The following is a 25,416-nucleotide window of genomic DNA, read 5'->3' as shown; positions in this document are numbered from 1 at the left end:
ATGTTCCCCATAAATAAAATACATAAATTGCAATGTAAGAGGAAAGGAATAAAATATGACATGGGGGAAAAACCATATCAACCCCTCTTTTTGTTTCCACAGAAGTTCCAGGCTTGCTGACTCTGCCATTTCTGAACACCCTGGAGGGAAGTGGGAGTTTTATCTCACTGAGCACAAGGTAAGCAGCTAAGAGGGACTGTGATTTCTGCACCAAGTGCAGAAATTCTGGCAAAAAATCTTGGCTATTGGGCACTTTTTGTCAGCAGGTGTTTCCCTCCTGGGATGGAAACCCCTTGGCCCTGTCATCAGTGGCAGTAGGGACCAGCCCTCCACCTCCTGGCAGCGATCCACAGATGCTCCAGAGCAGGGCTGCAAGACAGGGAAAAGGGAGAAATCCCCTCCCTGGATTTCTAAGGCTTGAAGGAGAAGAAAATGTGCAGGAAAGTGTTTGGAGTTGCCTTTGGCTGCCCCAAGCAGCTGGGTGGGCAGCTCAGAGCCCACTCCAAACACTGCCCTGTGCCTGCACTACGGGGGCCAGAGCTCCTGGGCCACCTGTGGCCATGGGGATGCTGCAAATCCCTTACTGCATCCCTTCCCCTTTGCATTTCAGTCGGAGAGTTTGTGAGAGCCTCTGCTGCAAACCCTCAGTGCACAACCGCACACTTCAGCACGCTTGGAGCAATCCTGCAGCTCAGCCCCTTCCTGGATGAGGCCCCAGGGGAGCTGCAGGGAGCCTGCCAGGCCACATCAAAGTCCTCTCGTTGGCTTGTCCCTGCCAGAGAAAACACTGCTGCTTCCCGGGTGGGGAAGGGAGGACGCATCCCTGTTTGCCAGCCAGGAGGGGAACACGCCAGGCTGGTAAAAATAAACGTGCTTATAAATCAATATGGATCACCTTGCAATTTGTTCTGACCCTTGGGCAGTGACCAATTACATCCAAAACCATCCCCCAGGGAAATGAAGGGTCCCTCATTAATAGAGCCTGGGACTGCCACACTTTGCCCCCTGTGAGGTGTGCTGAGGGCTGGCAGGGGGGAGGCTTGGAGGGGATTTTCCTTCCCCAGCCACCCACAACCTGCACCAAGATGCTGCAAAGGGCTGCACCAAAATGAAGTATTTGGATGGGCACACACACACATCTCTAAATATACTCCCCACGTGGAAAGGACTCTCTGGAGTTTTTGTGGGTTTTTCTCTTCACAGCTGCAGCTCAGACTTCCCCTGGGGAGCAAACTTGGGGCTGTGGGGACAAGCAAGGGGCGTCAATGGCAAAGGGAGAGCCACACAGGCACCACTGATCCATGCCACCCCATTGCTTTAGGGCAAAGATGAAGTGAGATGGAAAGTGAGATGGAGAAGCAAGCAGGGGCATGTGGGGCAGAGGACCAAAGCATCCTCCCTGTCCCTGTCTCCATGTGCAGCCACCTCATCCACGATCACCACAGACTGTCACACTTGTCCCATTGCTCTGATGGCACAGGACAGCCTCCTGCTTGTCCTGCGCCCTCCCAGCACACGCTGGGCATGCAGGCAGCCCTCCCTGGAGTGAGGCAGCAGGGGGCCAGCTGGGAGAAGGGGGTTTCCTGCAGTTTCAGGGAGGATTTGTATTCCCTGCTAATTGATTTCTTTGCTTACAGCAAGGCGGCACTCCCTGCACTCCTCATTTTCTGCACTCCCCTGGGCACGGGGCTGGGTTTTCAAAGATCCACAGTGGCAAAAATCAGTGTGTGCTGACCCTGCAAACGCAGCCAGCCCCTCTGCTCTGCCCCCCAAAATGCAGGCACAGCCCTGGGTCCACCCGAGAGGCGCCAGCAGTGGCACGTGCAGTGCCCTTATCCATTATACATCTGCCAGCAGGAGAAATCCCAGCGTATCTTGTCACAGCTGAGAACCTTGCTGCTATTTTTAGGCACTCGCTTCCCTGGTCAGGATGAATTTCTTGTCATCTGCTGCTGATTTTAACTCTCCTCCTTCACCCACCTCCCTGCCCCGCTTCACCCACCAGCAGGGTGAAGCCACCCCGGCCAGGGAACCCGAGCAGCGGGGATTTTCCTGCCCTGCAAAATCTCCTTTTTTCCCAGGCAGCCTCGACCAAACCGAGAGGAGATAGTGACCGTGGTGGGAAGGTTGTGGTGGCTCCAGCAGCATCTGTCCAGCTGCCTCCTCCTGGGATGCCAAGGACTCCCTCCAGAGCCAGCCCCGCTCCTGCTGCCCGGGCCTGGCTGTCCTCACTGTCCTATTTGTATTCCCGGGTTGCTGCAAGGCTGCAAAATGTGCTAATAAAAATTAAATTAAAAAAAGAAGAAGCTGGTAGAGTCTGTCAGAGGACAGGGGAGGTGTGCTGAAGGACAGACAGACAGGCCAGTGTTGCAGGATAACAGAGGAAGGGCAGGGGCTGCTCAGGAGAGGAGAGAAGAAGCTAAAACCCTTGTGAGGCTCAGCCAAGGGCTGGGCAGAGGGTGCCAGCCTTGGGTGTGGGATCCAGCAGCAGTGAGACCCTGCACCCTGAGCCCCCCAGGGATGCTCTGGGGCTCTCAGGACCCTCCCCAGCAAGCAGGGGTGCAGGCAGTGCAACAAAGCCCTGCTGGATAAGCTGGGGACAGAGCCCTCCTCCCTGGCACCAGCGCTCATCTCCTGCCTGTCCCGACTTCATCTGGGACCACAGAGGCCACAGAAGCAGCCAGGAGGTGCTGGCCAGCAGGGATGGCACCGAGATGAGCTCACCTCCCACGCAGTCACCCTTTAGAGAAGATGAGCAGATGTCTGCCCTTCTGTTTTGGTGTGTCTGGCTGACGTTTCCCTCTGCAGGACCCTGACTTTTTAAACCTACCAAGTTTTTAAGTTTGGAAGATCTTGTCCAGCCTCTGCACTGTGCTTGGGCTCACTGCTGGGGGGCAGGGGTGACCACCAGCTCCCCAGCCATGCTCGGGGCAGGGTTCCTGCCATCCTGGAGGTGACACATGCAGGAGCCTCACTGCTGTTCCCACACCTTTCACGGGCTGTGTCACCCAGGTGTTCAGGCTGTGTTTGTGCCTGGGGCTGATCAGGGGCTCAGGCAGCTGCTGGCAGCAGAACCCAGGGTACACCCAAGAGGTGCCAGCGCTGGCGCCTGCAGTGCCCTTACCCAGGCCCAGCTGATGGGAGGGCAGCCCAGGCACTGGAAGGCTTCCTGGCTGCTCGCTGCTCCTTTTATCTGCCAAACAGCCCTGTTATTTACTGCAGAAGTAGGGGCTAATACAGTGCTACAAACAACTTTCTTATTCTGGTTTCTAATTTCCAAAAGAAATTCCCAACAAGCTTCTCGCCCAGTGCAATGAGTCCCTCAGATTAATTACAGGTTTGTGGAGAAGGTGATTTCTTTTCCCCTGGCTCCTTTTCCAGCAGATTTGCCTTTCACATCCACTGCCTTTCTCCTTGATTTTCTTCCTGCTGGAGGGTAAACAGATGCCTCACTCTGATGTTCTCTGGGCTGTTCATTACTGTCTCGCTCTGCCATTCATGGGGTCAGATTCTCGAACTGTTCTCATTTACTTTTCAGAAAATCCTGGAAGGGAAAGACAAATGTCATCCTGCCTCCTTGAAGGGGATGGTATATGAGAACAGCAAATACAGCCCAGGATCATTCTGTGTCTGTGAAGCTGGAGTGGGCTCTGAAGAGGGAGGATGCAGGAAATGCCAGCACCAGGCTCCATTCTGGGGTGTCCCCATTTATTTCTCGCTGCCCAGGGGACCCATTTTAAAAGGCTCAGGTGAATTCATGTGCTTCCAAACAGCCAAGGAGGTGTTAACTTGTCCCACACCTTCCCTGAGCCCATGGGGAGGTCCAGTGATGCTGAGGTAGGTCCTGGGTCAGTCAGAACAGCCCTTGAGCAGTGGGGGTTGTGCCTGCAGTGTTCAGTCTTGGATTCCTACACAGAGTGAGAGCCTGTCCCTGTGCTTCCCTCATGAGCCCAGGAAGATGTGTTTCATGCCTGTCCCCATGCCAGCCCCAGTCCCCACACGTGCCAGGGTGATGCCCCCCTCAGGGACCAGGGGACAGGATCTGACCCAGCCGCTCTGAGCCCTCTCCCCAGGCTGGCAGGATGCCCAGCAGGTGCCAGCAGCAGCAGGGCTCTCCTGAAGGATGAGCAAGTGGGCACTGGGAGGTGCTGGCTGGGCTGGACAGCAAAAGGACAGCAGTGACAGCCCCCAGGGTGGCATTACTGCCACAGCTCCTTGTGCCTGAGCCACAGAGACCATGCTGTGGCATTCCCTGGAGAGCAAACCCAACGGTAGGAGCAGGAGGTGGGTGTGAGAGATGCGGACATTCCCCACCTGGCACCCACTGCCTCTCCCCAGAGCTGCAGACACAGGCAGCTCTCAGAGAGTGGGCTGGGGACAGCGGCCATACAACCCTCCTGTGGTGGCCATACAACACCCCCTCCAGCTGGGAACAACTCACAGACACTGAGACACTCCTAGGGTGGTTCTGGGGACCATTTGTGGCTCCAGGCATTACCTTTCCCGAGGGGATGTCCCTGTGCAGCCTTGCCGTGCCAGCAGCTGCACAGGGAATCAGCCTCAGCCCCTGGGGATGGCGAGGTGGTGACGTGGGGACAGAGGAGATGCTTTGCCAGGATGGCACTTGCAGCAGGGACCCCAGGACAGACAGCACAGAGCCCATAGCAGTGGGAGGCGGAGGATGGGGTGGGGATGAGCCCGGGATCACAGCAGGCTCCTCATGGCACCATCCTCTGCAGCCACTGGACGAACACCACCCGGGTGGCACTCAGCATGCTGTCCCCTCCCAGCCGTGGCTTCTCTGGCACAGTGACACCTACCAGCTCTGTGGGGTGCAGGGGCCACCGGGGCAGCTCCACACACCGACTCCCCCAGCCAAAATTCCCCCCAGAACCAGCTTCTGACCTGCTGCTGTTGTATCTGCGCAGCTGTGGGAGGATTGGCCATCGGAATGAATCCTCCATCTCCACCACAGAGGCCGTGCTGGGGATGGAGGGGAGCAGCAGGGGCACAGGGCAGGGGGCACAGGGCACAGGGATTGGTTTCTTATTCCTTCTTCCCTGCACTTGCCACCTGATGTGTAATGTTCTATTTTCTGAACTTGTCCCTCCTGGGGGTCTCCAGTTGAAGAAAAAATAAAACCAGTCCCACCCAGTGAAGTGGGGGGCGGGCAGCCTGCAGGGAATGGCACACAGCACGACCCCACGGTCTGCTCCTGGTGATCTCCTTCTGCTTCCTGCTTGGAGGCTGCTGGGGCTGAGGGTGGGAGGTCTGTGGAAGCCAGAACAGTGAACAGAGCCCATCAAACCCCAGTGCTCCTGCCGCAGGGAGAGATGTGCATCACCATGGCAACCGTGGCCGAGGATGCACAGTGCTGGGTACCCCAAATGGGGAGGAGGCTGCGGCACCACGCTGACCCTGTCCCCACTCCCCCACTGCCACCCCTTAGCCCAGCACCTGCTGAGGCATTGATTTGGCACAGCAGCTCCTCCCCTGCCATGCTCAGGCAGGGTGAAGAGCTGTGGGGGATGAGGGGAAGGCAGAGGTTAGGGCTGAGGGGTCTTGCAGTGTCAAAGTCCAGTAGATTTTCTCCAGAGTCATTGGAAATGCTGGAAGCAACCAGAGCAGGGGTCAGGCCAGCACCCTGGGGAAGCGAGGTGTCCTCTGAGGGTTTTGGAATCCATGCCAGGCTTTGCTGCTGTCCCCAAAAGTCTTGCTTGACACTTATCTAAATTAAATCTCCCTGTTCATCCTGCCGACTTGCCAAGGTCACAGGATCAGGCAGTACCATTTCTCCAGCCTTCCCTCTGTCTGCAGCTCCCTCCTTGCTTGCTCCATCTGCAAATACAACCCACAGAGTTCACCCAAAGCAGAGCACCACCAGCACCAGGAGACACAAGGTCTGCAGCCCATGGACAGAGGAAAGTTTGGACCATCCAGTCCATGTCTTCAGGCCAGGGTGGCAGTCCCTTGGTTGGACATGATGGGTGGCATGCACACAAAATAATTCCTTGAGAACCTGCCATAAAATATCAGAAATATGTCAGACAGGTGAGGATAAGCCCCTGTTGTTGAGGGGATGGTTTTGAAGAATAAGCACTGGACTCTCTTTTCTTCGACAGCTTTCAGAGCAACAGCTGAAACACCTCCCAGCCTGCAGGGAAGGTGCCCAGTGGCTCCAGGATGATCACTCAGAGGAGCGATCTGCTTGGATGGGCAGAGAGGAGCAGGGCTGAGCTGCTCCCCATGGCCAGGAGGGCACTGAAGTGGGATGGGGCTGGCCCAGCTGGATCCTGCCACGCTGGGATTGCATCCAAGCCTCAGAGAGGCTCGTCAACCCTGCCTCCTCTGGTGTCCCAAACCCACCTCCCCAGCAGCTCAGACACACAAGGACAGCTAAGTGTCCTCTCAGCCCAGTGATGTCCCCCCACAGCTGTGTGGAGGGTCTGGGGGCACATTTCCTTAGCACACGCAGCAGCCCCACAACCACAGTGATGGGCTGAGCTCCTCAGGCCTCTCTGCGGCTCGTTAGGAAAATGAGCCCTGCTGTAACATCCCACCCCCTGAGGAGCTCCCAGATGAGCCTAAGTGACCCTCTGAGATCAGCAAAGAACCCAGTGCTGGGCTGAAATACAGCTCAAAGCGCTCACTGGGGATGCTCTGTCCCCACACAGTGTTTTGGGGACTGATGGATGAGCAGCTGCATCTGGCACAGCCCTGGAGAGAGGTGCCAGGTCATCTGGAGCAAGAGAAGAGGTGACCTCTGCGCCTGGCTGCTCATGGAGCAGGAGGGGCAGCCCCATGGCTGCTGGCAGGGCCACCCCAGCCTGATGGTCCAGCTGCCCTTGGCCAGTCCCGCAGCACAGAGCGTCCCTTCACAGCCGCTGCACGCAGAGCCCACCCCCAGCACCAACATCAGGGGTATTTTTAGCCTGGAAAAGTGCCACAAAATCATAGAGCAACATTTGCTGGAGTTGGGACCAATGTCTCAGTTCACCTTGCAGTCCTCTCTGGGTCACCCTGCCCAGCTTGGTGAGGCACCGGGTCCTGCTGGCACTGCCACATAAACACCAAACCCCCACTGGGGTCCCCAGGGCCACCTGTCCCCTCCTCCCACACCACAGTGCCACCTTCCTTCAGGAGCAGCTCCAAATCCCTGCCAGCAACCCCTGACCTTCCCAGGCCACAGAAAGGGACATCCTGCCCTGTTCCTCTGGTAGCTACACCTGAACCCAGTGCCTGTTTGCCCTGCTAAGGAATGGGGGGATGTTTGGGCTTTCTGCCCATGCTCTGGTACCAGTACCGCCCCTCCCCCCCCCAAAGCACCACTACAGTTACTCATCCCTTCGCCATTTATTGCAATGAGATGATTTTTGCTCCTGCCAGGAAAGGAAAGCACCCACAGCCTATTATACAGCTTCTCCAGGGAAAGGCAGGGACCAGCACGACACCGGAAAAACAGTGACATTACACGACAACCCAGTGTCCAAACTGGGCTCACGCTGGGCAGCCATGGAGAGTCTCGGGCTGGCAGCAGTGCACAGCCACCCACGAGAATGTGTTTTCTCCAGCATTAATTTCACACCCCATTAAATGCCTCAAAATGTTTGCTTTGAGGGACTCTGCCTCCGTGTCCCCCCCAGGGTGGAGGGGATGTTGTCTCCCCGAGTGTAAGCACGTGGGGTTTTCCTGTTTGTGTTGCTGCTTTCCTTAGAAACAGTGATGAGACTGTGCCTGCTCGCCCTTATTTTCACTGGTCAGAGGATTAAAAAAGGGAAAGGAGAGCTGACATAGCCCTAAACTGAAGGCACAAGGAATGCTTTGCTCCCCAGGGCTCATTAAGCATTTAAGCAGTTGGTCCAGAGAAGAAGGGCACAGCAGCACTTGCATGCGGGCTGGCTGGCAGAGCCCTCTGCACACAGCAGCTCTGTTTCACATCTTGGTTTGTGCAAAAGAAAATCCCAATCCTGGGACAAAAGAGACAGAAGGATGTCCAGAGCTGGCTGGGCTGGCTGGGACCCTTGGGAGAGGGGAAGGAAGTCAGGAGAGAATTAGGAGACAGGATGGAGGTGCCTGTGATGTGGTTCTTTCTAATTACAATAAGCACAGTCTCCCAGAGCATCAGACTTGATGCCTGATGAATTGCAGAGTTGTTATCCTGTCCTGGCCCACGTGCCAGCCCTTCACTGGGTCTGGGGCTGAAAGATGCAGAGCAAGCAATGCCCCCAAAACAGGAGCTGCCTCTAAGTTGCTACCAAGGCCTTCCCAGAGGAACTGACCCTCCAAGCTGCTGCAGGGGTGCTGAAGCAGGTTGCTCAAAGCCCACCACAAACCTGTACCCAGCTGAAGCTTCTGTCCCTCCTGATGCTTCAGGAGTCTTCCTGGCTCTAGGGCTCTTGTGCTCTAGGGCTCTAGGGCTCTTGTGCTCACTCCAAAAGGAGAGACTGAGGATGAGTGGGAAGCAGCAGAGTGGTTTTGTGGTCCTACATGAAGAGCAAAGTGAGCTCCTTTGCCTGCTGTCCTTCCTCTCCCTCACCCCTCAACACAAATAGCACAAAGCTGGTCTTTATCCTGAAATTGAGCTTAAGCACCTGAACTTTTCCTCTGGAAAAAAGCCCAAACCTGTTTTCAAGCGTTTGAATGACTCACTCCCACCTTGTAATTGTGTTGTCTGCGAATACACTTCAGGGTTTCATTTTTCAGACAGGATTAAATCTATAGATGTGGCAATGCGGGGCTGAGCAGCAGAGAGAGGTTGGGGTACAGGCAGTGTGGACTGGCACAGCCCTTCTCCAGGCTTTGGAGCCAGGCAGATTTGAGGCAGGTGAGTCTGTGGCCTCAAAAAAGCAGTTTGATGTGAACTCAGAAATAGTGGAGGGAAAGGGAAAAAAAGATACCCCACTTTTCTCCCCATCTGAGCAAACCCAGTCTCTGTTGTCTCCTATTAGCAGAGCCTGGCACTGTGACAGGGACAGCTTTGGGGCAGGGACACAGGGATCCTCCTGGGGACTGCATCAGGCTGGCAGCCACTGGATCAGAGAGTGGTCTTTGCCCTCTGCCCCCTGCCCAGTCTTGCTGCCTCTGGGGAGAGCAGCCACAGGGCAACCTGGTGGTGGGTGCCCGTCTCCATGAGCCCAATGCTGATAGCTGCCCTCTGGCTGGAATCTTGGCTGTTTACAGAAAACTCACCTCATGCTTTGATTCGAGGGACATGGGGGATAAGCCTATTCTTGTTGCTCCCAAAAATCCCCTGGTCGGGATGCGGTGCAATCCTGGGATCCCCTGGGCACTGCTGGGGCTCTGGTTGTGCAGGTCCTGCTCCATCCCCCCGACCCAGCCAGCAACAAAGCAGCACTGCCTTCGCCCTCCTGATGGGATGCTCGCTGCCTTCATTTTCTCAGAGCTTATTTTCAGCACTGCTTCACTCCTCGCAGTGCTGGCTGCCTGCAGAGCTGCCAGGCAGGCAGGAGGGCTGTGGCTGCAGCATCCCCCACAGTGCTGCCCATCAGGGAGCCACACTGGCTTTAGCAGCCTCTCCAAGAGCCTTGTTAGCTCGGTCCCAGCGTCCTGCTGGCCACAGTATGTGCAGTCATGGCTTGTAGCTGGTTATCTCCCATGCTCATGGCCACCTGACACACTAGCCCCACAGCTGCTCTGAGCATCCTCAGGCCCCTCAGCTGATGCAGGCACACGAGGGCAGTGCCTCAGTTTCCCCAGAGAGCAGAGAGGACACACTGGCTCCCCTCCTCCCGACGGTGTCAGGTCCGCTTAGCTCGGACAGCGGCTGGAAGAGGAGCTGTCACACAGCGCGCGTTTGCTCTGCTCCCTGGGGCTCCAGATCGTGCCTTGCGCCTCCCAGCACCGTGGCCCCGTAAACATTAATGGCAACGGTAATCAGAGGAGACTTCTCCCAGCTCCTGGTGCTGAGAGAGCCGATGAGCGGGGATGAGGACTCCTGCATGCTGCCTCGAACTAAGTGCCCGCTGGCTCCAGCCTCCAGCCCCCTCTGCCCTGCGCTGGACCAGGCACCCCAGGCTTGGCAACCACACAGCCAGCCCTCACTCACACCGCCTTCCTGCAGCAAATCCACTGGGGAGCTCTCAAAGCCCTAGGAAGCCCCTCACTCGCCCTGGGGAGAGCAGGCACAAAGGCACTGTGCTCTCCTCCTCCGCTGAGATCTTCTTCCTCTGTGGACCCCTGAAGCAATGGCTTTGTACAGCACTCCCAGCCATTATCAGACTGCAATTAATATAAATAAACGAGATGAGCCAGCCACAGTAGAGTGAACAGAAACCTGATTGACGTATCTGCCAGGAATCATTTATTCTGCACTTTTATCTTTTTTTAATACTATTTACTTCATTGCAAATTAATCACAGATTGCCTTGGACCAGAGGCGACTCTGCGGCTTGGCCGGGTGGCCCCAGGGGACAGAGCAGAGGCAGCCGAGCAGCCCGAGTCCCAGCCCTGCCTCTGGTTAACAAGGCAGCTCCCCTCCCTCTGCCTTGGTTTCCCTCTCCCTGGCAGCCGCTGCAGCTCCCGCATCACGCAGACATGACTGTCCATCTCGTGTTCTCCAAGGAGCTCACCCAGGACCGTCTTGTCCATCCGCTGAGCCTCTGGGAAAGGCAAGCGCAGGGGTCCCGGCAGGAGGGCTGAGCCCCCAGGCCCTGAGCAGCGGCCCCAAGGCCAGGCAGAAGGATTTAGGAGCCCGGTTTTCCCCAGCCGCTCCCCCCCCATCCGACGGGCAGTTCCTCTGGGACATCCCTCAGCCCCTGCACAGCCCTCGCTCCCCGCACGTCCTCTGATCCCAGTACGCTTCTCGTCCTCCGAGCATCCCTTGCACAGCCATCAGCGCTGCCACATTCCTAAGCCCCGGCGCATCCCTCGACCCCACCAGCCCCGACCCCGCTGCGCCCCGGGACCCTCCCAAGCCCCGCAGGAGCCCCTCCCTCCCCGCGCCCGGGGGACGGGGGCTCCGGGACAGCCCCGGCTGGGCGGCAGAGGGCCCCGAGGGGACGGGGAGGAGGCGGGCACGGGGCCGGGAGCCCCCCACCGCCGCGCCCGCCTCCTCCCCGCCGCGGCGGGCGAAGCTCCGCCCGGCTCCCGGGGCCCGCAGCCGGCCGGCGCCCACCCCGCGGCGGGCGCCCGGACTATGAGGAGCGGGACCGGGCGGGGGGCGGCGGCAGCGGCGGCGGCAGCGGCCCCGGTGCGGCGGGAGCGGGAGCGGGGACGCCGCCGCCTCCGGCCGGGTCATGCCCGTGCGCCCGGGGCGGCGGGGCTGCGGGCTGCGGCGGGATGGGCGCGCTCCGGGCCGGTGCCCTCGCCTTCCTCCTCCTCCTCCTCCTCGGCTGCCTCCTGCCCCGGCGCGGCCCGCTCAGGTGAGCGCACGGCGCGGGTGCTCGGTGCTGCGCGGGGCTGCGGGACCGCTGCTCGCCGAGCCGCTCCCCGGCACCCCGACCCCATCCCCCGGCAGCCGCGATTCCCCTCCGGCACCCGGGTGTCACCCCCTCTCGGAGACAGATCTCTCCTGCGCGACCTGGGCATCCCTTTTCAGACCCGGACGAGTCCCGGAACCCTTACCCCAACCCCCGATCCGGACCTGTCTCCGGGGCCTGATGCCCCAGACAGAACGCTCCCGGCTCCTATCTGGACCTCCCCGCAAATCTGGCCTCGCTCCCCATTCCCCAGGACCCTGGCCCAGCACCCCGGGGGACCCACCAGACCTTCCCCCTCCATTCCCCCACCGCACACAGCCAGACCCTGCCGGTCCCCAGCAGTCCCTGAGGGTTTCCCTGGCCCGGGGCCAGCGGGAGAGTCTCGCCACCATGGGAGAAAGGGCGAGCTGAGCCAGGTGATAGCCCAGGCAGCTCCTTCTCCGGTGCTGCAAAGCCCCTGAGATGTCCAGATCCTTTCCTGGCTCATAGTGTTTGGGGGAGGAGAGCTCAGGACAGTCCCTGACCCAGACCCTGGGACACTCGGGACAGTGGGTGGGTGCCTCAGGTCCCATGGGTGCAGAAACAACTCTTGGCCCACTTGGATGGAAAACCTAAAGCCCCCAGGTCCCTTTTTCCATCTCTGCCCACCTTGGGTGCTGTCTGGGACAAGGTGGGATGCAGGGGAGAGCGGGCCAGGAAGGGAGGGGTTGGGGGGCTGCAGGACTTCTGGGCTGAGCCTGCTCCCAGTCCCCCTCCCACCACTCGGCCAGTATGGCTGGAGCAGCATGGGGGGATCTACAACATTTATGGCAGGGAGGGGTAAAATAGAATTTTACTTCCCGTGCAGAACCTGCTTGTTTCAGGGCAGCGTTCTTAGGCAGACATCAGCATTTTCCAGCCCTACCATCCACTCGCTCCACAGAGGTGCTGAGCTCCAGGGCCCTGCAGTGCCCAGCCCAGGGTCGGGGCAGAGGCTCCAGGGCAGGCAGTGCCTGAAGTGGGGAGCTGCAGGCAGGGGCTGTGCCCCAAGACTGTGTTCCAGCACGGCCCTGCCAGGGATGCCATGGGAAGTGGCTGCACTCTGGGCATTTTGGCATCCCCCACGCAGGTCTGAGCATCAGCGGGGCTGCAGATGTGCTGTGGCTCAGCCAGTTATCTGAGCCTCTTCAAGGAGCTACCTGCCAAGGGAGCCCGGGAGCCTCCCTCCCACGTGCTCCAGGGGAGAACCCTCAGTGTCCAGCTGAGGAGGACATGGTGCACAGCTATGTGGCAGGCAGAAGCCTCGCTTAACTCCTTGTCAGCCTGGCCTCTTTGAGCCCTCCTCCCAAAGGCACCACACCTTGCTCGTGCAGCTCCTGGTGGGGAATTTCTCCCAGCCTTTTACTCTTGGTCAGGATGAGTCTCAGGTACTCTCTGCTGCCATTCTCCAATTAAAGGAAATTGAGAACATTTTGGGATGGCTATTGTGGCCATTTCTAGCTGGCAAGGATGCACATAAGCCCCTCTAGGATGAATTTCCCCCTCTTGAAAAGAGGTACGAACAAGGTGTATTGGTAGGAACAATGAGGTAGGAAGAAGGACCACAGGGTTCCCAGCATCATCCTCTTCTTGCAGTGATAGGGTTGTAGTTCCAAGCAGGAGTAAGATCCACCTGGACATAGACCTGGTGGAGTTATAAAGCAGCATGCAGCAGCACCAGCAGCATGCTCAAAGCTCTTTTTGTGTCCAGAGATCCCTGGCTAATTCCTCTCCATCACAGCCACATGCCTGGCAATGTGGTGAGTGAACATCTCTCCCATTGTTCCTTGAAATTATCATTATAGACTGATGGGAGGAGAGAAACCGGCTAGCTAAGATGCATTCACAAAAATATCCCCTCCAGCGTCAGCTTAAATAAATCTCCATCATCATTCAGAGAGCTGTGTGGGAGAGCTCAGCACCATGGCTGGTGTGGAGGTGGGCTTCGCTGCTCCTCTCCTGCCACATCTCCTTGGCCCCTGGCAAGGTGTCAGAACCCAGCTGTGCTCTGGACACCTCCTCACTCAGGCAGGGCTGTTGTGTCCCCCAGCCCCCCCAAGCCATGAGTCCATGACAGGCAGTGTGTGATTGTTTGCTCAGCAGCTCAAGCTGGAGCTGTAGGTGGAACCTGAGAGGAAGCCTCCCTGCTTTCCCCCTCCAGCACTGGCACAGAGCCTGGCATGGAGCACAAGGCATGGCCTGCTGTGCCCTGTCACCACCACAGCCCTGGAGCCAGGAGGCACTGGCCCCCAACCCCATGCCAAGGGATGTGGTGGGCAGGGGCTTTGCTGAAGCAGGGACAGGCAAAATGTGGGCATGTGACACTCGGGCTGTGGCAGGTGAGGGGAAAAGCCACCAGGATCCCAGCAGAAGGAAGGGATCCCCCCAACATGCTGGCAGGGCACTGGAGTGGACGCAGCGCAGGCACAGCCGCCTGCCTTGGCAGCTGTCTGTCCCCACGGGGTGCCAAAATGTGCCTGCAGACCCCTGGTGCCAGCAGGCAGCAGCTAACCCGTCTCCCCTGCCCCGCAGGCTGGTCTCAGGGCGGGAGGAGATTAAAGCTGCTTCCCGAAGCTCACCCCAGCCCATGTCACCCTCTGATTTCCTGGACAAGCTTATGGGACGAACCTCAGGGTACGATGCCCGCATCCGACCCAACTTCAAAGGTAAGAGGGAAGACGTGAGGGTTCCAAACCCGGCAGATCCACGCTTATGGCTGCCCAAACCCAGGGGCTTTGGGGCAGGACCCTGACCCACATCCCTACATCCCAACATCCTCCCCAGAGTCCTGGCTGCTTCTGCCAGCACTGTGTGCTCGCTTTGCCTGACGGCGTGGGTGGCTGCAGGGGGTGTTGGGGTTCACCCCCACACCCCAGGGGTGGCAGGGGACGCCTGTGTGTGTTCAGCGTGCCGGAGTCGGTGTCCCGCGTGTGCCAGCGGAGCGCACGTGTCTCAGCAGCCGGCGGCAAGAGGAGGCTTCCCGCTGTTTTCCAGGTCCACCCGTCAACGTGACGTGCAACATCTTCATCAACAGCTTCGGCTCCGTCACCGAGACCACCATGGTGAGGGTTTTGCCGGCGCGATGGGCTCTCCTCTCCCAGAGCCTCGGGGCTGGCAGTGGCTGTGCCACGGAGCGTGTGGGTCCCAGTGCCCATGGCTGTGCTCACAGGGGCTCCTGTGACCCCTTCTCTGGATCCATCCCTGGCACCACGGTGGGGACATGCAAAGCCATACCATATGGCTGTGGCTTTTCTGAGGTCAGCTAACACAAGCTTGACCCCCCCAAAGGGTCACAGTGGGGCAGCTGAATGTAGCCCTCTGCCATCCTGAACCTCCTTGGGTGCATGAGGAACACCTCTGAGGAAGTCCCAGGGCTAAAAATGTCCTATTTGTGCAAAGCCTTAATACTATTGACAGGCCCACAGAGCCATGTGCAGACTGCTGCAGGCAGCAGTTACTGGTCTTCTCCTCCTCCTCCTTCTCTCAGCTGCTGTGGCCTTGGCTTTTTAATTTCCCCTGGCTGCCAACAGCATGGAAAGGCTCCTGAGCTGCCCCAGCTCCGTGCTTTTTTAGTGACAGGCACACAGCAACAGCAGGGCTGAGCTTCAAGAGAGGGAGCCCCTTCCAACGCCTCCTCCATCCCTTCCTCCTCCTCCTCCTCCTTCCTGGGTGCCACAGGGTGCTTGCAGCTGACGCCGTGTCCCCTGTCCCAGGACTACCGGGTGAACGTGTTCCTGCGGCAGCAGTGGAACGACCCCCGCCTGGCTTACCGGGAGTACCCCGACGACTCCCTCGACCTCGACCCCTCCATGCTCGACTCCATCTGGAAGCCAGACTTGTTCTTTGCCAATGAGAAAGGGGCCAATTTCCATGAGGTCACCACCGACAACAAGCTCCTGCGCATCTTCAAGAATGGCAATGTGCTCTACAGCATTAGGTAGAACCTCTTCCTCTGGTGCAGTGCCTGAGTGGGGAGGCAAAGTTTTGCTCTTGTCTTCCGTGGGGCAAATTTTCCCCACTGACTGCCCCAGCCCCAACAACTCTCTCCTTTCCTCTGCCTCCTCCAGGCTGACACTGATCCTGTCCTGCCCCATGGACCTCAAGAACTTCCCCATGGACATCCAGACATGCACCATGCAGCTGGAGAGTTGTGAGTACCTCAAGGGGTTAAAGCTGTGCTTCATTTCCCTCTTCCCATCCCATCCCCTCCCATTCCATGCCATCCCAAAAGCTGGCAGCTCACTTTTTCTGAGGGACATAAGCAGGAAAAAGCAGTTGTTCAGGGTGGGGTTGAACAGGGTACGTGTCCCCATCCCATGGCTCCCTACATCCCCTCCAGTTGGCTACACTATGAACGACCTCATCTTTGAGTGGCTGGAGGAGCAGGAGGCCGTGCAGGTGGCAGAGGGCTTGACACTCCCACAGTTCATCCTCAGGGATGAGAAGGACCTGGGCTATTGCACCAAGTACTACAACACAGGTGAGCACCCCAGGGACCTGCTGCCACCCCCTCACCATGGCCCAGGGGTCCCTCTCGCCCATCAGGGCCGTCTTTCCCTACAGGCAAGTTCACCTGCATCGAGGTGAAGTTCCACCTGGAGAGGCAGATGGGTTACTACCTGATCCAGATGTACATCCCCAGCCTACTCATTGTCATCCTCTCCTGGGTCTCCTTTTGGATCAACATGGATGCAGCACCAGCCCGGGTGGGCTTGGGCATCACCACAGTGCTCACCATGACCACGCAGAGCGCCGGCTCCCGGGCCTCCCTGCCCAAGGTCAGTGCTGGCTCCATGCTGGGCTCCCCCGCTGCAGTGCCCCAGGGGCAGCCTTTCCCTGGGAATGGTTTGGCTTTGGAGCCTCATCAGCTGGGGCACCTCATGTGCTGAGGGGAAACATTGGCCGCTCTGGCCTGTGTGCCCAGGCTGAGAGGGCTCCTGTGCTTCTTGGCAGTGGGGGGGGAGGACGAGCAAGGTAGGGGGCAGTGGGTCCCTGAGCCCCCCCTCACCCCGGCAGGTGTCCTACGTGAAGGCCATTGACATCTGGATGGCCGTGTGCCTGCTCTTCGTCTTTGCCGCCTTGCTGGAGTACGCAGCCGTCAACTTTGTCTCCCGCCAGCACAAGGAGTTCATGCGTCTGCGCCGCCGCCAGCGACGGCAGAGGATGGTGAGTACCCCCCTCTCTCACGACATCTGCCCATCTCAGCCCCTGAGGGGACACCCCAGGGCTGCAGGGCCAGATTCTGAGCAGCCCCCAGGGCAGGGCTGCGTTCCATTGCCCCAGATGGCTCCACCGGCACCCCGGGGACCCACGGGCACTGCAGCACAGTGCACAGCACCCATGGGTGCTCCAGACCCTGCTTAGGGTGCTGTCCTTCTCCTGCTGGGACATCCTCAGCCTCTGCTTCCTCTAAAAATGCAGAAAAATAAACAGTGAGGATGGGGGAAACCAGCCTTTCCCCTTACCTACAGCCCCAAACCTGGGCTCCTTGCTGTGCCGTAGCGGTGATGGGGACTCACTGCTGTGTGGGGAACCTGGTGGCACCCAGGGACAGGTTTGGGCTGCAGATGGGAGCACAGCAGGATCTGGAGAGGCAGGATCCCTCACTCATGGAAATACTCCTCCCCTCTGTCAGCCCATCAACACAGGCATCAGGCCTTCAAGAAGCTTGGGGTAGGCATGTGGCTGCCCCACTCTCATTTTCTTGCTATAAACACACCATGAGGCACCAGATCTCCACAGAAGACACGAGTACACAAGTACACACACATATACACTACACAGGTTCCATGCAACCAAATCCCTTTGGCACACACTGAAGACAGATCCCAGTGCCAGGCCACACTGCGGGGGGCTTTTTCCCCCCAACTCAGGGCCCCCATCTCCCCACCATCCCCATCCTGGCACCCAGAGCCGCTGCCCCAGGGCCGGGATAGAGCCCTCAGTCACCCACTGTCCTGTTTCTGTTTGGTGCACACTGCTGGATGCCAAAAGGGCCTGAGCAGCGGGACGGCCAGCCTGGAGTCCCTGCGGCAGCTGAGCAGCCGGCACAGCAGCGAGCACACCTACGCGACGCTCTCGCAGCTCTCCAGCTCCCGGGTAAAGCACGACCCTCCGGCAGCCCCCCGTGCTTCCCCAGCCAGCCTCACCCTCCCCTCCCCAAAATGAGTCCCCAGGAGCTGGCCCTGGGGGGCCAGCAAGGGCCTGTGGAAGAAGCAGGCCAGTGATTTGCACAGAAGATGTGCCCGTAGGATGGAGCTGCCAATTCCTGGGCTCAAAAGTTTTGAGAGAGGGATGGGAATGGAGCAGATTTCCCTGTAGACACCCCGACTCCATGCCTTGGGTTCCCTCTCGTAAAGCAGCACCAGCACGGTCCCCTCTGCTGAGGGCGAGTGATGCTGAGGCTCACTGATGGCTGCTCCTGGGCTGCTGCCCAGCTCCCCAGGCTGTGCCCACGCCTCTGACAGGGCAAGGGCTCTGCCTCCCTGCAGGCAGGGTCGAGGCACTCCCAGCTGCCTGCAGTCACTCCAGCACGAGCAGCTGCTCAGGGCACTTTGAGGCATAGGGAGAAGTATGGGGCAGGCCAAGCTCTCAGTATGTTGGGAAGATGCAGGGGGTCGACCACAGCTCCAGGGAGGAGATCAGGCCTGGTCACCCTCACCTCCTCTACACCATCATCAGCCCTTGGATGCCAGGAGAGGCATCTTTGCTCCCTGCCTTTCACAGATCCTCGACATCAGCACCCACCCAGCCATGGCAGGGAGGGGGAGGCTCTGTCTAACCCAAGGACCATCTGCTGGCTTAGAACAGACCGAAGTGCAGCTGCCTTGAGGTGAAGGCATCAGAGCCACCCCAGGGTGCTGCTGGCACAGCACTGGATGCAGCCAGGAGCACCCCGGGGTGCTGCTCAGCCAGAGACTGGAGCGGAGCCCTGCTACACGCAGCTCCTGTGCCTGACAAAGCAAAGCCCAGGTTTCACAGCCTGAAGGCAAATCCCTCCCACAGACTGCCTAAATCTAGGCTCAGGAACAGACTGGGCTGCTGGCTTCCCGGGCTGGGGGAGTAGCTGCTCGTCCCTAGGGCACACAGAGCACCCCAGCTCCCCCCATCCGGTGGCTGCAGGCACTCAGCTTGAGGCAGGGAAATAAAACTCTACTCAAATGAGAACTCACCTCAGCAATTTGAGCCACTGCTGCTCTTCCCACTGGAAAATCTTGCTTAGCCTGTGGATTGCTGAGTTAAATAAAGATGCCTGGGTACAAACTCTCTGCATGAGAGCCCCCGTGCCAGCTGAGCACCTGCAGGGACTGACCTCAGCGAGCAGCCTTTGTGTCCTGGAGGGCAGTGCCAGCCAGAGATGGTGTTTGGGATCCCAAACAGCACCCAGACACAAAGTGAGGCACTGGCCTGCAGCAGGCCCTGAAAGAAGGCACCCACCGCAGCCAGATACAGCACCAGCAAAGGCAGAGGGCAGATGAGCCACAGAGACCAAATGAGTCTGGGGGCTCAGCAAAAAGCTAGATGTGCAGCCTGTGCTTGCACATGCCCATCCCTCATCAAATCTTTGCACACATAACCCTCTCCAAGGCTAAAAGAGCAGGACAAGACGAGTGGCTAACAGTGCACAGCTGCTGGTAGGGAGGAGTGCAGGCAGTGCTGGCCGGCCCCTGAGGCACCCTATCAGTGCCCTGAACAATGGCCATGGGCTGTGATCAGAGACTCTCACGGCAGTTTTGTAGCCTTGATCATGAACATGCAACTCCATGGGTGCATTGCCCTCTCTGCAGCCCTCTGCCAGCATGGGGAGAGAGAGGGTGAGCAAGAGCAGAGAGACCAGCAAGGAGTCCAGCTCTCTCAGCTTCTCTCGTCTGCTGCACCAGGCATCCTCTGCCAAGCAGGCATGGGGAGAAATAAGGGCCTGGGTTCTTGGAGGGACTGGGGTGCCCTGCAAGCCCTGGTGGTAGCCAAGTTCCTGCACCCCTGCCCAGCTCTGCCCCAGCGAGCTGCCCGTCCCCTCCTATTCACCATGGCAGTCACGCTTCCACCCCGCAGCAAACACAGCTGTCACAGCAGTGCCTGCACGCCTCAGCTCCCTGCACCAATACACCCTGCACCCCCATGTGCCCCCTTCCACCAGTTCACCTCCCATCCCTCTGGCTGCCAGAGTCAGGCTTCCCAAGCCCCCGAGCCGGAGCCGGGAGGAAGCTGGGGGGATGCGTGTCAGGCTGCCAGGGCCGGGTTGCCTTTGGATGCACCCTAAAACACACGCTGGATGAGAAGGCAGGGGCTCAGTGCTCACCCTGTACCCTGTGCACAGCACTGCCAGCCCCGTGCTCCCGCCTGCACGGTTGGGGCTCTCTGACAAAGCGCCCAGCCTCGCACCAGGCACTCGTCACCAGCACCACGGCGTGTGCAGGACGCGCAGCCTCAGCCCTGCAGCACCAGCACCCGCGGGTGCCCTGGCTGACGGCTTTTCCCTTCGCCAGGAGGAAGAGCTCAGCCGCGAGAGCCGCTTCTACCTGCGAGGCTACGGGCTGGGCCACTGCCTGCAGCCAAAGGAAGGGGCTGGGGAGGGCCCCGGCGTGTACAGCCCCCCGCCAGGCAGCGCGGTGCTGCGGGAAGGGGACAGCCTCTGCAGGCGCTACATCGACCGCGCCAAGCGCATCGACACCATCTCCCGAGCCGTCTTCCCCTTCACCTTCCTGGTCTTCAATATCTTCTACTGGGTCGTTTACAAAGTGCTGCGCTCGGAGGACATCCACTTGGTGCCCTGAGGCTGGGAAAGTACGACTGCGTCTTGGTGTGACCCCCACAGTGTGCCCAGGTGCCACAAGCTCAGCCAGAACTGCATTTCCCTCTGTCCCTCTGAGCGGTGGCACAGCTGGGCTGGGGCTCAGAGCCTGGACATGTGGCAGCCCCCATGCCCCACTGGATCCAAGGGCACAAAGTGGGGGGATCAGCAATCCCCATGGTCAGCTGGAGAGAGGGACCCCTCCTGCTTCCTGCATGGTGTCACCCCCAGGTACCCCGGGATGCTGTGCTGTCAGGGCACAGGGAAACAACCACTCCCCAGGAATGCTGTGTGGCTGGGGGAAGCCCTGGGTATCCAGGAGAGCCCCAGGTACTTTGGCACAGCCAGTGGCCAGAAAACATCATCTTCCAGAAAAACACCCTCCACCTCTCCACACCTACCATGTTAGGCTGCTGCTTCTCCAGCCGGCACCACTGAGCTGTGGGCCCCGAGCAGCCAGGGAAGAGGCTGCAATCCTCTCCTCTGGCCTGGAGCTTGGCTGCAGGAAAGAGCAGGCAGCACCGCTGCCTGCACCTGGACTGTACAGGGTTCTGGCTATGGCCCCATAGCCCCCTGCCCAGCAATGGACAGGGCCCCTCCAGCCCCAGCCAGCTCCAACGCACAGCAAAGCAGCAGATCAGGGATGTTGCCCTCCCTGCAGAGCTCAGAACTGCCCGTGGTGCCCAGGGCTGCAGGCAGGACTGTGGCAGGGACACTGGGCAGGAGGCTCTGTTTGCTCCAAGGAACAGCAGCCCCGAGGCAGGCAGCAGGCAAGCTCGGTCCTACTGAAGGGGCACAGATGGCCATTGCAGTTGCAGACGGGAGTCACTTGGCACTGGGGAGATGGCACTGCTTTATCCGCAGGGTAAGGCCCACAGCCCATCTTCCAAGGGAGATGTTTCGGGATGAAAGCAGTGGGGAAAGCTTGGCCAATCCTTTCGGAGAAGCAGAGTGAGTGGTGGCATCCCCAGACTGCTGTGTTCCTGCAGTACTATGGTGCCAGAAGAGAGATGGAGGTGAAAACTACCCCATTCCCCAGCCCAGCACCTGGGTGCAGCATCCCCTGGGCAGGTTTATCCCTAATAATCCTCCACTGGAGAGGAGAGCAACTGGAACCTCAACAAGACAAGCTCAGCAAGGCTTCCAGCCCTCCAGACCTGGATACCCTCCATGCTTTGCAGGAAATAAAAGCAGCAGGTGATGTTTAAGTCCTACAGAGAGGAGTGTGGTGATGCTCTCCTTTCCCCCTGCCCACAGTCAGCCTGGAGGAAGTTGCAGCCCAGCAGGCCCCATGGCCATGGGCGCAGGAGAAGGCCCAGAGTCTTCCAGGCAGAGGGCATGGAAATAGGATTGACCCCTTCCCTTGAAGGCTGTGGTGCCCCTATGACACAGCGAGTGCTCCAGTGACCCGCCTGCCATGGCAGAACGGACGCTGCAGGGCAGGGGGACATGGGCAGGAGGCCAGCACTGCCTTCTGATACTAGACCCAGGCAGAAACCCCTGCTGTGATCCCTGGCCTGGCTCCTCAGGCACCCCTCATCACCCTGTTCCTTGTAGGACTGACTGGCAGCATCGTCCAGCCCCTCTCAGCCCCCCAAGCCCCACAGAGTGCTCAGCCACGTGCACCCATTTCACAGATGGGGCAAGCGGAGAACTGGCCCTAGGCCAGCCCCCGAGGGGACAGGCTGAGCCAGCTCCATCCCACTGCCAGCACTGTGCATGTCTCCCCCGCTGTGGGGTTCCCCATGGGGCCCCACCGTGTGTCCAGGCCAGACTTGCTTTTGGGGAGGCCCCATTTGGAAGTACCCTCGGCTCCCCCAGCACCCGAGGCAGGGCCAGAGCAGGAGGTACCAATGTTGGAGCAGCACCCACAGGCACTGGGTGGCCATGCCAACCTCCAGCAGTGGTGGGTTTTTAAACAGCATCGATCTTCCTACGCAAATAAAGCTTTCTGGGATTTTCAGTGGTGTGTGCTGCGGATTTGTCTCTGCCAAGAACACTGCAGCCAGCTCCCACTCACAGTGTGGGGAGGGGACAAGGGCACAACCACCCTGCAGGAACAGGAGCCCTGACCCACCATTATACCCAGATTATCATTACCTCTCCATGAGCGGTTTTTCTGACATAATTGATGACTGTCACATTTAACTCCCACATGGGAGAAGCCAGGAGGGCTGGGCAGGAGCCCCCTGCAAGCCCTCAGCCCCCTGCAAACCTCGTCACTTTCTCTCCCCACCCAGCTCTGTGGGGTGCTCCCCACAGTCACCCCAGCCCCTTTCCACCCATCCAGGCTTGGCCAGGGGACAGGACCCAAGATGAGGAGGAGGTGGGGCCGGGGGGGTTCCAGCTCTGCAGTGGAGCTCAGACACCCGAGCATGTGCAGCACCCCAAGTGCAAACCTCCCTGCGTGGCCCCTCGGCCCCTTCACTCTGGCTCGCTGGGCAGGAGCCAACCTTACAGAGCTGCCAGCTGTCCTGGGGGGCTTATGCCAGCCCTGCAGTGCCACCCGGGGCCGGGGCTTTTGTCCCCAGCTGGTGCAGGGGCGGGCAGAGCCTGCAGCTGAGGGCTGAGTGCCCAAGCAAACATCAATCTCCCTCTGTGCTCCCGGCCAAGTTTCACAGACCAGCTCTGTTGGTACCGCGCAGCCCCATCGCCCGCCCGGCCCCACCGAGGGCCTTCTGAGGCAGGGAGGAGAGAAAGCAAGCTGCACCCACGCCCGTTTGGTGGTGGGGTTGTTCTTTAGATGGGACAAACGAAGCTTCCCCAGGGTCTTGCTGCTGTCCCCACCCCAAACCGAGAGAGGATGCAGCCAAGGGGAGAGCTGTGAGGTATTTCACACCAGTACGGTGTGCCTGCTCTGCAGTCAGGACATCAGGTCTGGGCACTCAGTGTCTGTTTGGAGAAAAACACTGCAGTCAGCCCTGAGCCATTCAGCTCTGGGAACCAGCACATCACAGAAAAGAATGAAAAATGTGAAAATCCAACACATCCCCCCAAGCCAAAGCCCCCAGGTCCCACACACTGCTCACAGCGAGGTGGGCAGCTCATTTCTGGCATCACACTTGCAAAGGCAAAAGGGAACCACTGTCCCATGGCTCTGCAGGTACTTGTGGTTCTGGTGTACCTGGGGGCAGTTTCAGGGTCGGGAGCAGCACTCAGGCCCTGCCCCTGGTCCTCCCAGCAGCCCAGTTTGAACTGGGAGTTGCTGGGACACTGTCACAGCTGCAGGGCTGCCACTCCAGCACAAAGCTCCAGTGGGTCCCTCACATCTTGGGGATGGGGGTGCTGAGCCCCATGTCCTCTCACAGCATGGCCAGGGACCAGCCCAGGTGGCTCAGTCCCCCAGCAAAGCCCACAGTCTTTGGATGGAATCAGTTTTTCATTCCCTGCTCACGGCTGTGCATTGGCGGCCACCACAGAAAGCAGCCGTGGGCACAGGACCAACAGCCACGGCCAAGTTAATTGGTGGTTTAAAAGAAAGTTAATGAAGTTAACACCAGGTTAATGGGACTCCCAGACAGTAAAATGAGCATCATCAGCACTGGCAGCTTCCCAACTCCTGCTAGCAGCATGCCCAGGGCCAGAAGCACACACAGGTTGGGGACAGCCTCCTTGAGGGGCCCTTGTGGGGCCAAGGAAACATGCCCTTGGCTGGGCACTGCAGTGATGTGCCAGCCAGGCCCCTGCCCCACCAACCACAGAGGGCCTGACCCTGCTGGCCCTGAGCTCTGCCGCTGTCCCTGGCAGCCTCAGGGTGCCAGACCTTCCCTTCTTCCCCCTCTCCCACACCCACAGCCTGGAGCTCCTGTGGGGCAACTCCAGCTGCCAGAGGTTCAACAAAGCATCCTGTGCAGACAAAGTGATGCTTGCAGGACAGCCTGTCCCACAGGGATCCCGACCCCAGAGCCAAGGCAGTGCAATGCCACAGGAGCAGGTGACAGCTCTGCTGGGGCTCTGAGCAACCTTTGCACATTGTCTGAGCACAGAATTCTTTTAAAGAAAATATCAACCTCCAAAAGTCAGCCAAGCAGTCCTGAGTGGGCCAGGGCTGCCCCTTACAAGTGGGAAAATGGACACAAGAGAAAAGCACCAGGAGCTGGACTGGCAGCATGCCCTGCTGGGATCGGCCATGCCACGGGAACAGGGCCCTCACAGGACCACAGCCCCATGGGGACTGGAACCTTCTGGCACAGGGAAGGTCCAGGTGCAGGGTGCCAGCACCCCAGCCCTCAGCACAGCCCTGCCAGTGCTGTCCCCCCTGCCAGTGCACCCCCTGCCACCTAAACTGTGGCATCACACCACAGCTTGTCACCTCCACCTGCTCAGAGAGGCTGCACCAGGGCCCTGCCAAACCCCACACCCGCCCCCCCAGCATGGCTTTGGGACCAGCCTGCAGCACTCTGGGGACACCAGTCAGCACATGCAGCCCACAGGGCATCCCACAGCTCCCATCCCGAGGGGTGTGGGTGTGCCAGGTACTCCTGGGGGCAGGCAGGACACCTGGGAAGCAACAGTGAGGGAGTGCTGGAACACAGAGACAAGCAAGGATCAGCCCAGCGGCACTCCCAAACGCTGGGAATAGGGAATAACTGCCCAGCTCTGGGCTGTCGTTTTGCACAAGAGAGAACAAAGCCATGAGGTTTTCCAGCCCTCAGAGTGTCTTGTTTTGTCCAACTTTGAGAAATCTCTGCGCTTCAGCTCCCCAAGGGACAGGGGGAGGACCCCGGCGCTGAAACAAGGAGTGATTATCAGCCCACGGCTCTGAAGAGCTTTTGTTCCCTGGAAGTGCCAGAGCAGGGATCGGAGGACACCTAGCGAGATGCCTCGATGGCACCCAGAGCCCTGTGCCTTGATGGCCACAGCCCTGCCGTGGTTCCATCCAGCCCCCCTCCTCCTGCTGTGGTGAGACCACGACAAGAGCTCCAGTGGGGCTGCAGGGCTGGTCCAGCCCCAGGGGAGAGGCACAGGGGAGAATTGGCTCCTCACATCCCATTTCCCACTGCTGCCATGGCAGTGGGAGCCTCTGAGTCTCCTTGACAGGCCACACGTGCTAGCAGTGCTGACACCTCGAGCAGTGCTCACGGCTGTGTGACTCCTGCAAAAGCAGGGATTAAATCCCGGGCTCACCTCAGAGATGCTGACTGGCACACATGTGCCCTTTACAGCTCT

The 25,416-nt window shown here is 59.3% G+C and overlaps 1 protein-coding gene across 2 annotated transcripts; it reads left to right on the top strand.

Annotated features, from left to right (window-relative positions):
* Positions 1-11,151: 11,151 nt before the first annotated feature.
* On the top strand, positions 11,152-22,210 carry LOC104691649 (glycine receptor subunit alpha-4). 2 transcript variants are annotated; one of them, XM_039572024.1, is made up of 10 exons: positions 11,152-11,381; positions 13,989-14,122; positions 14,451-14,518; positions 15,170-15,393; positions 15,524-15,606; positions 15,796-15,936; positions 16,020-16,234; positions 16,473-16,622; positions 17,451-17,555; positions 19,943-22,210. In XM_039572024.1, exons 1-10 carry the CDS (start codon positions 11,299-11,301, stop codon positions 20,228-20,230), a joined length of 1,491 nt encoding a protein of 496 aa, XP_039427958.1. In that variant the 5' UTR covers positions 11,152-11,298; the 3' UTR covers positions 20,231-22,210. The 2 variants fall into 2 exon arrangements, with proteins under 2 accessions (XP_039427958.1, XP_039427959.1); XM_039572025.1 differs by lacking the exon at positions 17,451-17,555.
* Positions 22,211-25,416: the final 3,206 nt, after the last annotated feature.

Source organism: Corvus cornix, chromosome 4A (genome assembly GCF_000738735.6).
Source record: "Corvus cornix cornix isolate S_Up_H32 chromosome 4A, ASM73873v5, whole genome shotgun sequence".
NCBI lineage: Eukaryota > Metazoa > Chordata > Aves > Passeriformes > Corvidae > Corvus > Corvus cornix.
This window is presented reverse-complemented; position numbering and strand designations above follow the sequence as displayed.